The 18,020-nt window shown below is 42.4% G+C and overlaps 1 protein-coding gene across 1 annotated transcript; it reads right to left on the bottom strand.

Annotated features, from left to right (window-relative positions):
* Window positions 1-105: 105 nt before the first annotated feature.
* Window positions 106-10,584, bottom strand: smarcad1a (SNF2 related chromatin remodeling ATPase with DExD box 1a). The gene is made up of 23 exons (XM_084025161.1): window positions 10,139-10,584; window positions 9,240-9,378; window positions 9,027-9,156; window positions 8,704-8,773; window positions 8,235-8,329; window positions 7,791-7,892; window positions 7,277-7,355; window positions 6,505-7,190; window positions 5,944-6,140; window positions 5,697-5,787; window positions 5,123-5,222; window positions 4,578-4,637; window positions 3,959-4,034; window positions 3,701-3,836; window positions 3,426-3,557; window positions 3,076-3,171; window positions 2,738-2,855; window positions 2,529-2,644; window positions 2,043-2,231; window positions 1,830-1,948; window positions 1,319-1,501; window positions 997-1,103; window positions 106-168 (listed from the first exon to the last, which is right to left on the bottom strand). The coding sequence occupies exons 1-23, from the start codon at window positions 10,245-10,247 to the stop codon at window positions 107-109; spliced, it is 3,192 nt and encodes a 1,063-aa protein (XP_083881287.1). The 5' UTR covers window positions 10,248-10,584; the 3' UTR covers window position 106.
* Between the last annotated feature and the right edge of the window lie 7,436 nt (window positions 10,585-18,020).

Genomic DNA, 18,020 nt, shown 5'->3' with positions numbered 1-18,020 from the left:
TGTTTCTCAGTAGTTTTCCCAGACACAAAAGTGAGTGTGTTCAGTCAGAACAGTGTAGTGCGTCCAGAATCACGGGAATGCCATCAAAAATGAATCACGCTTCACATCACAGTCCCAGTGAGGCTTTGAGCAAAGATGCCATATCTTCAGGTATAGTCCCCTCACCACCTAAAGAATACACCATGTGTAATTTTTTATTTTCAAATAATTCAGAATTTTCAGCTGGTTCAAACACTGCATGCCTACAAATATGGCGCCCTAAATTACGATTGGTCACTTGGCCCTTAAGCTTTCGATATATTGCCTGCAGTTCTACATCAGTGGCTGGAGGCAACAGGAAGTTGGTTTATATCTTCTGTGATCCTTATTCTTGATACAGATCTGTACTTTACCTACCCAATATTGTGAACCGTTACTGCATATTGTAATTTTAATGTCATTTCTGTATGAACAACAGCCGTTGCCCGTCTGTCTGACCTGGAAGAAGGATTTCTCCTTTCTTTTACAGATATATTCAAACTGTTCTTACACTTACAAAGATAATTCCCAGGACTTTCATCAGATCATACAAATCTAACTGTTGGGTCAACTATTTTGACTCTAACATTTTTCTACACTTTTGACTTTTAGATACACCATTTAACTTTCACCAACACATATGTATGGCCACCTCTGCAGGGTTTAGGAAATTTGAGACACAGTGGACCATCACAAACGGAGCCAGAAGTCACAGAGCAGTACTGGAATCTGCTTGACCTCATTCCTTACTGATGAACTTATTCATCTTTGATTTGTTAAAGCTTTTCAAAAGTGTATTATTGGATAAATGGATATCAACCTAAAGAAATAATCGCTGCAATTTTGATGTTCATTATTTAGATGGTAACATACACCTAAAAGTTGTTTAATTTTGCAATTCAGAGATTGCATGCATGCAGTCAAGAAAACGTGTGTGTGTGTGTGTGTGTGTGTGTGTGTGTCTGCACATCTCCTTACCTTCAGCAGCAGTCATGTCCTGCTCCAGCTTTAGTTTCTTCTGGCTCAGCTGCAGCATGCAGTCCTCTATGCTGCCCTTACTGATCAGCTTAATCACCTTAACAGTCCTGACACCACAGCGAGATAAATTAGTCACCACAGGATATCAACGCATTAAGTATATATTTAGTATCCCTATAAAAGGGAATATTTACCCGAGGCTCAAGTGTTTTCTGTCTAATAGCTGACATGAATCAGGAGGGAATTCAAACTACAAGACCTCATCTGCTAAAACTCGTATCATAGCAAAAATATATAGTACCATTTAGAGATTCCATCTTACTTTGTCTGGCCTACACGGTGACATCGGTCCTCTGCTTGCTTGTCATTGTAGGGATTGCAGTCGATGTCATGTAGGATGACAACATTAGCCGAGGTGAGGTTGATGCCCAGGCCACCAGCACGTGTTGACAACAGGAACACGAATATGTCCGGATCCGTGTTGTACTCGTCAATCAACCCAATCCTGCAGGATAAAGAACACAGTGATGCTGTGACACAATTCATATTATGTGAATTTTCAGTCAATGCTTCAACCTTCCTGAATTTCAAATAATCCTTTTTCACACCGAAGTCACAGCTAGATTAGAATTTGTGAATCAGTGAGAGGATAAGCAATATGTCATAACTGACACAAATCCAGTAATTCTTTTACAAGGATGCAGTGTAGTAAGGAGAATTACGATGTTTGCAGTGGGGATGACCACACAGGTGTTAATTAATACGATTAGGCTTGATGAAACGGCCTTGTGGTCTACATCTGATCCGACTTCAATAGCCTTTCCAATGCTGACCTGTCTGCTATGGGTGTGGATCCATCCAGTCTGACGTAGCGATGCTTCAGATGTCTCATCAGCACCTCCACAATGTCCAGCATCATGGTGAACTGACTGAATAACACCACTCGGTCTCCCTGCAAGATCAATGGAAAGTTGCCCTCCTTAGTACATGCAGTCTGTGCTCCTCTTGCATGTACCACAGACATGGTTCTGCACATTTGCAACAACCTTATTTTTATGCAAGGCCAGCAGCTCCGTGAGGTGGTGGAATTTCCCAGAGTCAAGAAGGAGATTTTTTTCAAGCTGGTAGGAGCTGATGGAGGTGTACTGCTGGCACAGACGGTGCAGCTCAAAGTCTGACATCACCTCCATGTCCTCCTGGATCAGAGCAGCGTCTGCATCAAAGTGAGTTGGCTCCTGTGGAGGGGGAGAACGAAGAATGGAGGAAAGACTTCACAAGCGGAGGCAGAGAAATACAATACGATTGGTACAGAGGAAAGAGTAAACCAAGGCATTGGTGCGGAATAAACTAATTAAACTAATAAAGAAAATATACACCATAGTGTTAAGACAAATATGATTTTGCTTTATGATTTGCTATGTCTCCACTATCCAAACAAGCCAAACTAAGCCTCACAAAAACAACCCGGATAAAAATCCAGACTTAAGACAAAAATAGAAAACATCCGAAAAGAAACAGGGAGGAGGACTGACCTTGAGCATGAGTTTGCTCATGGCTTTGAGTTTTTCTGTGGTGTAATACTGTCTATGAAGCAGAGGGTGGTTCGCCATCTTCCTCAACTGCATCATCACATTACACAACTCCCGTTCTGCAGAGAAAATGTATGAAGGAAGTGGTTCATTTCTGATATTTGCACAAAATAAACACTGTGACATACAAAAAAGCAGCAAACCAGGCTTACTCTCGCCTGTGGTGGAAGCCTTGAGCTTTTTAAAGAGGGTCTGGTAGAGAGCCTGCTGTTTCTCACTCATCGGACAGGACTCCACCTTATCTTCCTTGGCTGGCAGCTGCTTGAGGACCTGGGGAAAGGGGAAAGACAATTACTTATTCATAATACTTACACAAGGTTTGAACTATGATTACTCATTGTGAACATCATTTAGCAAATGGTGATGTCGGAGCAAATCATTTCATTTATTTGCCTATACTTTAACTGTACGTTTTCAGCGCATAATCTGACGAAGCAAACCAGGAGTCTGATACAATAAAAAATCTGTAGCTTTAACTTCATAAACGAACCTCGCTCTTGACTCTTCGGAGGATAAAAGGTTTCATGATGAGTTTGGCCTGAGAAATACGATCCCTCTCAAAGCGGCTCTGCTCCTCGTGGGAATTCTGACATGACAGAAAACATCGGTCAGATGGAGAAAAGAAATAAACACATGACATTTTTTGGGCTGCAAAGCATTTTTGCTTATTTGAAAAGGGAATAAGTAACAATGGAAGGTAAGATGTCAGAGTGAAGATCTCTTCTGACAACCTGCTTTGTTATGAAGTAGCAGAAGCACTGCTACACTTATTTAGTTATCCATCCATCCATCCATCCATCCATCTTCAAAAAGCATCAGTCACAACACACACACACTCACCATCGAAAACATTTTGGAGAGCTGCGTCGTGGAGCTAGAGAACATAGAAGGCATGATGAAGTTCAGGAGAGACATCAGCTCTAAGAGGTTATTCTGTAAAGGAGTTCCTGTGAGCAGCAAACGATGCTCTGCCTACAGGGAGAGAGAGAGACAAAGAGACACCCTACACAGTTATGGCAATTCCAAATAGAAGGGCGAATCATTTTGATAAGAGATTAAGATGCCACCAAAATATGTGGGATGGTTGTGGTAGAAGATTACTTCAGTGGACTTACGTTAATAGACATGAGATGGCGGTAGCGCAGAGAATTCATGTTCTTCAGCATGTGACCTTCATCAAACACTGCATATTTCAGACGCAGCTTACGGAAAAGGCTGCGGTCGCTATCATTTCCTATGGCCATGTTATACCTGTACAACGAATCCAACATGCAACATTCACTTTGTGTTTTGGTGTGAGTGACAAGTTGCTTCAGGCACTAAAATCTGTCAAATATAATGGAGGGTGTGTGTGTGCGTGTGCATTTGCTCACGTGGTCACAATGACGTTGCAATCAGCTTCATCATTGAGGAGGTCGTGTTTGAGGTAGCGGCGGTCCTCCACAGATCCTGCATAGAAATGCACTTAATCACATTGAGCACTTAAAGGGGAGCCAGTAGTTTCCAACCTGGACCATATTTTCCCATGTTTTTCTGTCTCTACCAATACTACTACTAAAAGGTCCAGTACGGGTTGAGAGTGCTGCAAATAACAGCCACTCACAAGTTCCATTGTAATCTCATTGGGGCAATTCACGTCCACCGTTTGCCACCCACATGTATTAATTGTTATTATGTCTAACAACATTGTGGAAAGTGTTCTCCTTGAGCAGGACTTGGGCATAATAACATAAACACACAAAAAAAACATTCATTTCCACAATGTTGTCAAGACAACAATCTGAACCTGTCAGTGACAAAATCAATACTGGATCAACTTCAGACATCTTTGTCCCCATAAGTCACTTAGAGACAATAAACATAGGAAAATAGGGTCCTCGCTGAAAAATACCACAGTTAACCTTTAAGGTTCCCAGATCAATGGCAGGGTTCACATAACCCTAAAGACAACATGAGAGATTTCAAAGCTAAAAGATGAAGGCGGAGACGTACCACAATAGACGAGAACTTTGAGACTTGGACACCACAGCTTCAGTTCTCTGACCCAGTTATCTACAAGACAGAGAGAATAAAATGAGCAGAAATCACAAATGAATGAGTGATTTTAGTAAAGATTTTACAAAGGGCTTCAAAAAGTTCAAGAAACACAGAATCAAATACGGCGGTCTGGATTCGATTTAGGCGGTATAATGGTATACCAGAGTATTTCGAAATCCTGACTATTATTTTCAATCCCGCAAAGCTGAATTGTATAAAGTAGCTGTAGTTATTTACAGTTGGCTGTAAAAGGGTCAATAACCCGTTGAAATGTCAGGAAGGTATGAAAAAAAAAATAGATGCTGCCCAATCCTAGTCTCAATGAACACCAGTATTTATGACAAATTCAAGCAATTATTTTCAATACACCAGAGAAATCAGGAATAAAACATAAACATGTCCTTAGACAACAGACACCACATGACATCACGCTCAACATTATAAGCTGTTGTTAGTTTACATAACGAGCAGCAAGGTGTGTGATTTGTGGACATCATTACCCAATGTCGAGGCCGGCACAGTGATAAGGTGAGGGCCGTCTATTCCATTCTGGTATAGCTGGGCCAGAAACGATATAGCCTGGATAGTTTTCCCCAAACCCTGAGAGAAGGAGTGAAAGAGAGATGGATTAAGAGATACAGTCAGTCAGATATACAACATAAAGATAAAGAAAGAGCCAGGTGGCCAGACAATAAAAAAAGGAGATATTTGAACAACTGCATTTCAGAGAACATAAGATGAATATAAACAGCAAACATCTGAGACTTCAACAGCACTGAAGATTCATGAAACCATAGAAATCCAACTTCTCACTTCATTCGTTGCTAAAACAACAAATGTAACTCTCTGCTCCTTGTACTCTTCTACTTTCTTCCCTGTACTTTGTGATTATTTATTCACCTGCAGGATGGCTACATATCCACATTAAACACTCTTTGATAGAGGCACAGTAATACCTCAAAAAGCTGTAAGCGCCTGCTGTCCTTATTAAATTACGTTGGGTTTGTGATCAACACCTCAACACCTGGTAGTGCACCTCATCACTTCCCCCGGGTCAAAGGCTGGTTGCCTTACCATTTCATCAGCGAGGATACCACTCAGTTTGTGCTCATGCAGAAGCAGCAGCCACTTCAGACCAATCAGCTGATAAGCTTTCAGTTTGTTCCTGAAAGACAACCAAAAACATACTGAGAACAAGAATTGGGAGTTATATATTTAGGCACTTACATAAGTTAACAATAACTTAATCCTAATGCATCCTTCATGGAATCAGATCACTGAACTGATCTATTTTGCATGCATTTATGGACATTTTACTCACTGGCTGTTGAGTAGACTGGGCTGTTTCATGGATCCTGTGCCCCTCTCCATCACCTCAGTGACCTGTTTGACCATTTTTGAAGAAATGGTTTCACATTTGGACATCAGCCCGAGGACAACTTTTCTCTCTTTGAGGACGACTCTGCAGCCCAGCAGTAATTTCTCCGACAGTCCATTGGCCTTAATGAATCCTTCAGTCTGCAGACGAATGAACATACTGTTATAATTCAGGGCAAACACATCTGTACTCGGTGGTTTGCAAAGTTACACCATTACTGATATGTACATGTGCTCTCTGTTGACAGATGTTTGAAGATGAAAAAAATAAATATGAAGAAAAGAGTGTATGAGGTGAGGAGTTCTGCTATTCAATAGAGATAAGAATCGTCTCGTCTCTAAACAAAAGACTGTGGTGTAGTGCCCTGAATAAGTAAACTGTTGTTTCAACAGGTCACAAAGTCATTCTCCAGGTGTTCGGTGGAATTTGACTGACTGTAGCTCTGTATTTTTACAACTTTTCCCCTTTTAACTTATGCAATTTATTTTAGTAATACACACTCACCAGACTTTGCCAGTCTTTAAAGGGTCTCAGTTCCAAAATCTTCTGGGCCTTCTTCACAGAGCAACCAGCAATAAGTGACAGCTCATCGATCGATGCATTCTGGAAAAATTTGAGCATCTCTTTCTTCAGATCTGTCATCCCGCCTTTCGAATTCAGTTCAACATCAGAGTCCTCAAACTCACTGGAAACGTTTTCTTCTTCGCCGTCGTCGTCGTCAGAACTCGCGTGTTCGTTTGTGGCACGAGCCTTCCTCTTTCTCTCTACTGCCTGCTTCTTAGCTAAACTGGTCCCACTGGCAAATCGAGACAGCATCTGAGCAGTAGAGGAAGAGGAGGATGGCTTCAGTGAGGAAGAGGTAGTTGTTTTCTTGACAGAGGAGGATGAGGATACTGAGAGAGAACCTTTTTTAAGCCACGTAGAAAGAGTGGAAGCGCTACGTCCGTTTTTGGTATCTTCAGGGCTGTCTGAGGCTGAGTCGTCACTGTCCATCGAATCGCCTGTGTCATCTTTACTGTCCTCCTCTGTTTCACTAATATTCCCGTTGTCCCCTCGATCTCTCCTACTTTTAACGTCTCTGTGATCTTTGTGGCGCTTCAACTTTCTGTCGTCCTTGCTTGACTTCTCTTTACTCTTCGATTTACTCGATTTCTTATTTTCTGTGTCCGCTGAGCTGAAACTGGTATTTTCTGACGACAGAATGAAAGAAAATCAACTTCTGAATCAGACACACACACATGAGGTCAGTGAAAAGTGGCTATAGGGCTGTTCAAACCTGGGTCTGAGAACATTTGTAGAACCTGTAAAGCATCCTCAACATTCCAGTCGTGCTCCTGAAGCACCATCCGCAGCTCCTACAACAAGACAGACATCAACATCAACAAAGGGTCAGAGCTAAAACGCAAGATCCACTGTTTCCAGAAACTGCCTTCAACTTTTCTTCTCTCTCTCTTTGGTATGGCTTGGCTTGGAAATAAATTATTGAAATGTATTTAAATATTTGCTTTGAAGTACCTAATTTTGCTTCAGCACAATAAAAAAAAAATATAAAAAAAATAAAAAGTTCTGTTGAATTTAAGAAAAAGCTTTGTTTTATATTGTCAAAAAGCTAGAGTGATGATTGAGTTTTTTTACTGCAGGGCTTCTGTGACTCAGTCACACACACAGTGTAGTGTTATCAGAGTACAAACAGCTTGAAAGGGTTGAATCCCATTGAACTAAAAATGAATGTTAATATGACAAGGCTTCATGCGTTACACATACAGGGACACGTATCTGTGTGTCCTCACCTCCTTGTCCTGGTCTGGAAACTTTTTCTGCAGTTTTCGGACCATGGCTTCCTTCTTCTCCCAGCCTGGCTCTCCACTGTCCTCATCTTCTTCATCAGAAACCTTTTGGTTTAACACGAGAAAGGTGAATAAAAACAGCTGAGAGGAACCCTTTACTACTTAAAATAAATACAATCTACTGAGATTTACAGTTTTTGAAAGCCAAAATAGTCATACAGATTTGTTTATTTGCAAACGCTATCTGTGTTTACAGTCTGTGTAAAAAATGATCAGCTTTTTGGACATACGGAGCAACAAACCAGCAGTGTGTTTTATGCAGGTAGGGCTAGTGTACAATACAGAATGACAGTTCAAACAAATAGCTTTAGTTGTACTTCAAACTTTAAACAACATTGTACATTTTAGGCCTTTGTGTTAAACTTCAGTTGTGATTAGTAATCTTACCGCTGACGGCCTACTCCTCTTGCTGGACTGAAACTCCCCACTGTCCTGAGAGCTGCTGGATCCATCCTGCTTTCTCTTCCTGCCTTGGTCTGGCGCTGAGAAGACAAAAACAGCCGGTGTCAAAAGCAGCCAACTAGATAAGTATACATCATCATTTATGCACAACACTGTGTTTTTACCACCCATATTTTAAATGCACACTAGGTTCAATAACAATTTCTTGGATCTAGTTTTGCATTTGCTTCATGACCTTGATAATAGACCAAACATTACTAAATGTATCATGAACACAAAAAGCAAATGAACAACCTCCTGTCTTTCCCTCTTACTTACTTTAGGTTTTTGTTGTGGGAAACTGGTGACTTTTCGCCAACTATAAACAAAGCCTTCTTTAAGACAGAATGCCTCACATGAAAGTTTGAAGTGTTGTTCATCTTCACATGAGGATTATTGAAAAGTAATTATTTACCTTCTTTATCACCAAATTTTAAAAGACATGCAGCAATAGCCCCGTCCAATGTGCTCGTGCTCCCAATGATCTGGAAATAGAACAGAATAACGTGCTTTGAACAGAGAGAATCAGGAGATTAAAAAGGGATTGTGTTTGATGAGCAGTGTCCAAAGTATAGCTGGAAGATAGATCAATTAAATACTTCATCATGATAACACAAATTGGTGGACAGTAATGCGAGTCAAATCAATCTATATAGGTTTGGCAGTGAGTAATATTGCAGTGCAGATCCAGCAAATTGGCTTGGGATGTGTCTGGCAAACTAATGTGAGTGGACTCACCTCCAGTAGCTCCGTCCTCACCAACTGAGGAAACATCTCCAGTATTATGTTCATTTTCTCCTCGATGCCGTTTTCCTCGTCATCTGTGTGATCCGATGCCACGTTGCTGGCTGATTTCCCTATAGGATTCCTATAGAAGACAGACAACAGGCTTGTAAAGCGGCATGGATCAGCACGAATGTGATAAAATGTTTACATTTCAGGTTCACTTACTTGGACGTCCTGCTTAATGGTGTTTTGGTATTTGTTTCAGAGAGGAGCTCATCCTCCTCCAGGTCAATTGTAATGACCTCCTCAAAAACCACACCTCGGGCGTGAGACTTTGGTGGGGCTTTGGCAGGTTTCATTTGAGCTGGACAGCAAAATGTTTAAAAAAAAAGAATAAAAACAAGTTAGCTGATGTAATCACTGCAGATGCACGACGGGTGGGATGCACTTCAAAGTGTGTTTGTACATGTGTACTTTCTTGCCATTTGCAATGTTTGCAGCTACTTTGGTTTAGGCAGATGACAAAGTGTCTGCAGACTTTAAGCTAGGCTTTGCTATAATTTGAATGTAACTGTCCATGTTGCAAGTGGGGTGATAACAGCAAAGAGAGTGACACCAGAGGATAACGACCAAAATTGTACCATGACCGACCCAAAATACCTCCCTTTTTATCCACCTACAGGCGGGTGATATATTGACATTTATGATGTCATCATTATATTGTTATATACAAAGAGTATTGTTCTGGTTTTAAAGGGTGCATAGTAAAATGACATCTTAAATCCCCAGTTGCCATTTCTAAACCACCTTCACATTACTCGTACTGACACAGTGACTTCAAAAGGCTGCGATATTCGACTTTGCCATATTCCCCATCTACAACACGGGCACAAATCTGACTGTTTTATAACGATGTGGCAGCTCAATTTACATAATTAACTATGACAGTTTTGGTTCCATTGGTGCCACCTCACAATTAGTGTGGAAAAATAGCCATTCTGACCTGCAGCAAAAGACAGCATGCTAATAATAACGACGTTACTTAACCACTGCTAACGATAGCACACACTACTAGACACATCTGGCTCAAAGCATCGTAACCTAGCTTAGCATCTGCTAGTTACCTGGCTTGTTCTCCTTCTCAGACTCTGGACTTTTCGACCCGCTATCCGTGTCTTTGTTCGTTGTCGTCGCTGTCTTCTTGTCAAAACGAAAACGGTCTAAATTGAACATGTTAACAGTCTGCTCGTGTCTTGACAGCGGCAGCCCTTTGTCTCTTTTAAGTCAGCGGCAGGATTTTCTCCGTCCTGTCGCATGAAGCACAATGCTCCTGTTAGCCAATGGGACTACCGAGCTAACATGCGAAGGGTGTTAGCATAGCAGCCAGGGCAGCAACCTTACAAATACATGCGATTTTAAGCCGTGTCACTTTTCCGTTTGTAACCGTAACAGTTAAAACACCGGTCAATTGTTGAAACACGGATTCGGTATGAAAGACGGTTGTTTAATCCGCGGCCCAATTACGTTTGCTGTAGGTTGTACCTCGACTACAGCCGGTTTCCCGCGGACTCCGACGGCCCTGGAGGATGCTATGCCGGCTTCGCTCATTGGGCAGAGGACAGTGTGGGCGGATACTGAGTGACCGAGTCAAGATAGTTCACCGTCGCTGTTTCCGCTTTTGCTGAGATTCTTTTTTTACAGGCTCAAATGTAAAAAGCGATTCATTCATGGCTTGTATTTCCCTCGGACTTCTGTAAAATGTACTTTGTGAGTGTAGTCTAACGTATAAGGTGTTTATATTCTCATTGTGTTAGGTTACAGAGTGTTAAACCATATATTCCATTCTGGGATGGAGGGAACTGTCTCGACAGTCGGCCCATCCTCGCTTGTGTAACCTTCTTCAGTATGTGGATGTAAACCAAAACACACCTCGTTGCACTAGATCACCCCTGATGTAAGCACATTACTTAAGGACATCCTACTATTCTCTGTGCATCGAGTGCGCTCTTCGAAGTGCATGGATGTGATGTTGGAGAGGAGTGACGTCTACGTTTCTGGGGACGTTTGCTTAAAAATAAATCTAAAGTGTCACAAATCTATTTTTGTAGATATTTTTTCACAGATTACGTTGTGACATGTCCAACCAGAGAGCAAAGCTATAGCTAATAACATAACAATTGCGCTATTCCATTTAGTTTGTCCACTAGATGAGAGAAAATACATATTTTTCTGGCGAATCAGCGACTGTCGTTCATTTACTGATCAAAAGGGGGCAGCAGATACACATTCTCTGACATGGGATAAGTGTATGTGGAGAGGCCTACCTGCAGGTGTTGTATACTGCCCCTTTTATTACTTCATCTCAGTGCGTTGTGTCACACTCATTATACTCTTTATACATTTATAAAATACATTTTTGAGGATAAATACAGTTTTTACTGATTGAACAACATAAGTATACTCCTGTCGCCCTTTGCAACATACTGCCTTCTAAATTCAAGCAATGATAAAGAGTCATACAATGTTGATTAGAAGGGACTGGATGATAATATGGCAGGACAGAAAATGTAATATATGATATATAATTTGATTATGATTATGAGTCCAGAACTATGTAGAATCTGCATAAAATGGAAGTCAGTCCCTCTCAATCTGGAAAAGGTTTAACAACAGCTGTTCAAGTGCTATTCAAAATTTGAGTTGATTTTTTAAAAACATTTTGTAGTTTGATTGAAACAACAGCAACAACAACAACGACCTCACACACAAACGCAAGTTTGTCTTCGCTCTCCACTCTCGGAAAGAAACTGCCAAACATTATAAAATGTTTATTATAGACATACAATGTACAGTTTTAATGACAGAGTCACACAAGTCACAGTGATTTATGATTTCCCTCAGAAACCACCACAGCCATTGTATTTGGTCTTGATGGTCAAAGTCAATGCCAGATATCCCCCCCCCCCCCCCCCACACACACACACACACACACACACACACACACGTACACACACACACACACCAAAGCCTGACTGTCTCATACTTTAACTAATATAGTATTATTGGCAATTCATATAATTAAAAAAACAACATCAGTCTTTTTATTTAGCGTTTAGTCACTGATCAAAATTAAATAATCAAAATACAATATCAATAAAGACCACACTTTTTGCCTGATTCAAATGTTTAACCTACTGTCCACAGAAATACCTCATCACTAATGTGCCTACACCTGTAGACTTTGCTCAGATACAGTGAATATATTATGATGATTAGGTCGGGTCCTCTCATCAGAACACCACAACGCCATCCTGCCGCCTTACTGTCGCCCCTACCATCGTCATGGAGACCATGTAAGTTGATGTGTGTGTGTGCTTGAGTGTGTGTGTGTGTTTGTGCTCTATCCAGGGCACAATAGGCAGACTGACACAGAGTCTGATAGGGGTCATGACCCCTCACAGCAGGAAACGCAAACTGTGGCTCCTTGCCTTCTCCTGTCCTCCTGGTCAAGTTTTTTTTGTGTGTATGTGTCTGTGTGCATGTGTGTGTGTGTGTGTGTGTGTGTGTGTGTGTGTGTGTGTGTGTGTGTGTGTCTGTGTGCGTGTGTTGCTTACATCTGCATTAGGATGGAAGTTTTTTTATTTTTCTTTTGTTTGTTTTGTTTGACAGGGTATTTACATGAGTTGGGATGAGATGTAGTATGGAAACACACATACACACACACAGACATACACACACACATACACACGCACACACACATACACACACACACACACACACACACACACACACACACACACACACACACACACACACACACACAGACAAGCAGGCTCATATGCAACAACACAAACATATAAATCACGAGGCTGTCCCAATAGTGAGGCAAGTCATTACCATGCACACACACATGCATGCACACACACAAACACACACACACACACACACACACATGATAAATACTGTGGATGTTATAGCTAGAGGTGATAACTGAGTTAAAAGCCTGGAATCTTTTACACTGCAAAGTTGAAGCAGGTGATGTGATGCTCTGCTGCTTTAGAAAGCACATTTTCAATTTAACCATCACAATAAATGCGTGCGGACACACACTTATGCACACGTACACACACTTGCACAGACAGGTCCAGCAGTTTGGAGTTTTGCTTGCATATGAGTGGCTACTTCTCATTCTACACATACTGTACATGTACGCATGGAAGATGCAAAATGCTTCCATCTGTGTTAACTATGTGTGCATAACTTTTTCTTTTTCGGTTGATGCCTGTGTGCGTGCATGCGTTTCGTGTCTGCATATGTGTGTGTTTTTAAGGTTGACCCAACCCAGCGGACTCGTCACAAAGTCTGTCACCACCCAGTCACCATGGCGCCCAACTTGGCCGAGACCCGACGGCGGCAGGGAGCACCTTGTCACCGTGGTAACACGTCTGGGATGTAACTACCCCACCCCCCAAAGAAATACACAGAGAGACAAGCACACACCGCCCTATATGAAGGCCCGCTCTAAGGACGGACGGACAGACAGACAGACAGACAGACAGACAGACAGACAGACAGACAGACAGATGATAGATAGATAGATTCCCCATCATAACAGAACATGACTCCCTAGTTTATCCATGTGGATTCAATGCAAAAACTGACATACTATGAGCATCAACTTTATGTTTACTAACCTCTGGTTAACTATATGTTATTTCCATGTTATTGACCGTGCTGTAAACTGGAAGTGGAAAAAACTTCTGAGACTACGGTAACCGATATGATTTTTTCAGTGCACAAAGCTGGCCGAGGTGACTTTGGTCTATTAAAGAGAGACTTTGTGGCATGCAGCAAAGTACCGTACAGTAGTCCATTGAAACGGCCACATTTCCTTTGGATGGCTCCATCATTTGCACACTTTGATGTTGATTTTTAAAACATTCAAATCCTCGCCAATATCCGCAGTCAGATAACTTATCAAACACTCATTTGACTTCTTTTGTACTGCTTTTGTTTAGTCATCACTCATGTAACCACGCTTTCTCTCTGCGGGCAAAGAGAAACAGCAGCAGGGGAGAATTCCCATGTTGCTGGAGGTGATGCTGCGGAGCAGCCAAGACAAGCCACCAATCACAGAGAGACAATGACTGATCCTCCTGGCTGCCTTACAGAACATCAGTCAAACTACGCTTTGTTAGCACAGCATTCCTCTGCATTGTCCTCCTGTTTGCACTCCTTAATCAAACAATGCTAATTTCATCTATATCATAAACTTCTTTCATGCATTCGGATTTTGTTATCACGATAGCGTCCTCAGCTATAATCGTGGAATATTATAATCATATATTGCACGGTTGAAAGGAAAGAAAGAAAAACGTTGCCCTTTGTTATCCACTCTTTTCTATGGCAGCAGAGATCAGTGGCTGCAGTCAACTTTGTTGGGTGTGTCACATTATCACAGTGTTTTAATTAAACCAAAGGAGACGTGCAGGAAGACAGGGGGACAATGACTGATCCCCAGGCTGCCTACACAACGTGGTTCTGACTGAGCTTTGTTGGCGCTTGCGTGCCTTTGCATTGTCTTCCTGTCTTCAAGTGTTTGAATCAACTGATGCCACTTATGTCTCTGTCAATAAGACATGTTTTTCTACTTTATCAATAAGTGGTTTGAAATATATATGATATATATATATATATTGTTGCGTTGCTTTAGATTTTCTCATTGTTTTCTTTCCAGCGTAGATTGGCCTTATGAGATGTAGACGTGCATGCATGGAGTCAATGGCTGCTTTAAACTTTACCGGTCACTGCAGTGCTTGCAGGCTGATGCCACAGCTTTGTTCATGATCTTCAGTTGTTCATTAATGGCCAATAAATTACTGTTTGAAATACTTTGCAGTCAGGGTAAATCAACATTTCTGATGATGTATGCTATTTTACATGCTGCAAAAGCATTTTCGGGACTTCAAGGATAGTAGCCTTAACAAACAAAGCCATATTCTATGTTCTTTTTGCAGATATCATTGCATTAAGTAAATGTTTTGCAGCTAAGCTGCTGCATCTCGTTTTGTCCTCAGTAAACAAGATTATGATGTGGGATATGATAGTTGATGACAGTCATCTGGCCATGTTCTCTTGTTGAGAGATGTTAGCCAATCTAACGTCTCAGCTCAATCCATAGCTTCTCTCCTCAACTTGCTAGCAGTACGGTTAGGCTAACACAGCCTGCGTCATGTGGGTTTATCCCCATGACATGATATGTTGCTTCAGTTTAGGCGTCATTTTTCCGGAAGTTTTTTATTTTTTCAAGCACATTCTAGTCTCATCTTTTTTCATTCAGCGATATCGCATATAAGCGAAGACGCAGTCACCGTTTGAGGACATTGATGCCGGTTAGTCATCATCTCATCTTAGTCACTGAATATATTTAGTCTAGGTTTCGTTGACGAAATTGACACCACGCCTACGGCATGTAGCAACAGTTTGAACTCATTTACAAAGTTTGCATATCTGAAGACAAGAGAAGACAAGAGAAGCGAGGCTGACAGCAAGAGAATGAAAAAAAACGTTACGCTTTTGTTTTAGTTGGCAGCCTCGCCGAGAAACTGTGACGGTGTGTGTCTCTGTGTGTGTGTCCTGGTGTCTCTATTCCGTAAACCGGCGGGGAGGTTGAGACGACTGAGATGGTAATGTCAGCACAGGATCAGCAACCCTGCTGGTGGACACCAGTTGGGGGTCTGTCTCCTCTTGGACGCGGATACACACACAAATGTGTGTGTTTGATGGAGCGTGTGAACATGCATGTGTGTGTGGGTGTGCGTGTGTGTGTGCATTTCGACTTATGCGTGTACATCGTAAATATGTGTGTGTCTCCGTGAATGTTAGGGGCCAGTGTCTGGGCCCTTTTTTTGGGGGGTGGGGGGGGGGGGAGGTTAGCGCGGTGACAGCCTCAGCTGTGTTGAATTGTGGGAGAAAAAGAGCTGACGCGACGGGAGTTGATGTCTGACATGACCCCTCTCAGCGGGCGCACCGCGGGGAGCTGGGAGCTGCCGCTGACTGAGTGTGTGTGTGTGTGTGTGTGTGTGTGTGTGCACGTTGGAAAGTGAAGGAGAGCGCTTGGAGTTTGAAAGTGAGAAACAAGAAAAAGTAAAGAAGGTATCTCGCCAGTGTAAAAATGAACCATTTCACATTTCTATTTCTGATTTCTCCGTCACTCTCTCCATGAAACGCCACCTTGACGGACGTGATGCAGGAATTCTGCTGTAAACCAATCTCCCTTTGGTCCTTAACCTCCATCGTTTTCCAATTTTCTCTCCCTCCATATCATATACCTCTTCTTGACCTTCTCATTCTTTGTCGCCGTCCCCGTGCTCCCTCCTTCCCTCTCTTTCCCCTCTTCGTCAGTCTCTCCCGAAGGTGCTTTCAGGCTGGTAAAGTGATCTACAGGGTGCCATGCTGCTGCTTGTTGTGCTTTCTTTGTTTTTTTTGGTTGTTTTTTTGTTACCCTCCTTTTTGGGCTCCACTGTTTCTTGTCTCATCTCTCTTTGCATCATCCTTCTATTCTTTCTTTCCTCATTATCTTCCACACTCGGTCCAACTTGCACACACACACTTGCACACACACACACACACACAAACACACACACCTACGTCCCTTTCTATTCACTGTCTCTCCACTCTGGGTCCACTGCTGTCCCATCAGTCCCTGATAAGTGGCCACAAAGCCCCCACTGTGTAGGGTGACCCTCTATTCTTCCCCCAACCCCTCTCTCTCTCCCTCTCTCCCTCTCTCTCTCCTTCTTGCTCCGTCCTGGATCAGCCATGCGTGAGGTAAAGAGGAGGGGCCATTTATCTTGTGCACACACCCCAACTTGTTTTACCTTCACGTCCCCCTCCCTTCTTCTCCCCATCTTACTTTTTGTTTCCACTCGATTTATGCTCCAGTCACATCCTTTTTACTTTTTCAAACTTTCTCTCATTCGTTCCTCTCTCTCCTCCTTCTAACTAGACCTTGGCCCCGTGCTCTCACAATGGACGCTGCTGTTTTTAATGTGGGACAATGGGAGTGATCTGAAAGGTCACCCAGCTCTTTGCACTGTATCCTCCTTCCACGGAACCCTTTTCCTTCTTCCCATTGCTACCTACACCTGCATTTTTCTTCTCCATCCAACTCCTCGACCCTTTAATGCCAAAAGCATCATTTTGAGAGAGAAACAGGAAATACGGGGAAAGAGAGTATAGGGGATTGACATGCAGCGAGCAATCCGGCCAGCCGGGAATCTAACCAGGATCACAAAGCGGAGGGTATTTGATGCCGATGTGGTTCCCCTGACCACTAGAAATTATTGTCCCTTGCTCCATTTCCAAGTATTTCCATGTCCTTCTCCCCCTCCCCTTTCAGCCCCCCATCCACTCCTGTCAATCAGCGAGTTAGTCAGTCAGTCAGTCTGCCAACTACCTCTCCGAAAGTCTGAGCAGTACTAATGGCTCTCGTTAGCCACTTAACCGTCTCCCCTGCTTTCTCTCCGAGTATGAATAGAATAACCCTAATGGCGCTTGTTTGCCACTCCACTGACTCTTCCTTATCCTCCCATGGCTTTTATCATTGCTGATCAGTGTACCTGGAGATAAGTCTCCTGTGTGAGCGCGCAGTATCCTCTTCCTTGAGCTCTTATCAGTCCTCATCTGTGTACCCGGAGTTCTCTGTGAGGGACCCCACCTGAGAAGGTCATGTTTTCATTCACCGCAACCGGCTTGCCGACCGATAAGACAATTTGTCAGGAGGAAATCAGAGAGGCCTTTCCTTGGTCGTCTGTGGGAGACAGATGGAGGAGGGAGATGGAGAGGTGGAGACGGGGAAGAAGTAACATGAGGTGAACAGGGGAATACCATGTAGGCTTACACAGAAATGTAGACGTTTTTTTTTTTTATCACTACCAAGAGGAAATATCGTTTTTTCATCTTTGTTTTGATAATAAGCCAATACATTTAACACACCTGTCTAGA

The sequence above is a fragment of the Eutrigla gurnardus genome (genome assembly GCF_963514095.1).
Source record: "Eutrigla gurnardus genome assembly, chromosome: 13".
Lineage (NCBI taxonomy): Eukaryota > Metazoa > Chordata > Actinopteri > Perciformes > Triglidae > Eutrigla > Eutrigla gurnardus.
The sequence above is the reverse complement of the archived record's forward strand: the minus strand, read 5'-3'. Positions and strand labels throughout refer to the sequence as shown.

Excerpts from the sequence above, each read along its gene's own strand:
- smarcad1a (XM_084025161.1), bottom strand. The coding sequence starts at position 10,247 with ATGTTCAATTTAGACCGTTTTCGTTTTGACAAGAAGACAGCGACGACA. Across the intron at positions 8,330-8,703 it reads AAAATTTGGTGATAAAGAAG|CGCCAGACCAAGGCAGGAAG; the intron begins GTAAATAATTAC and ends TTGTCTTCTCAG. Across the intron at positions 7,356-7,790 it reads TTCCAGACCAGGACAAGGAG|GAGCTGCGGATGGTGCTTCA; the intron begins GTGAGGACACAC and ends GTCTTGTTGTAG.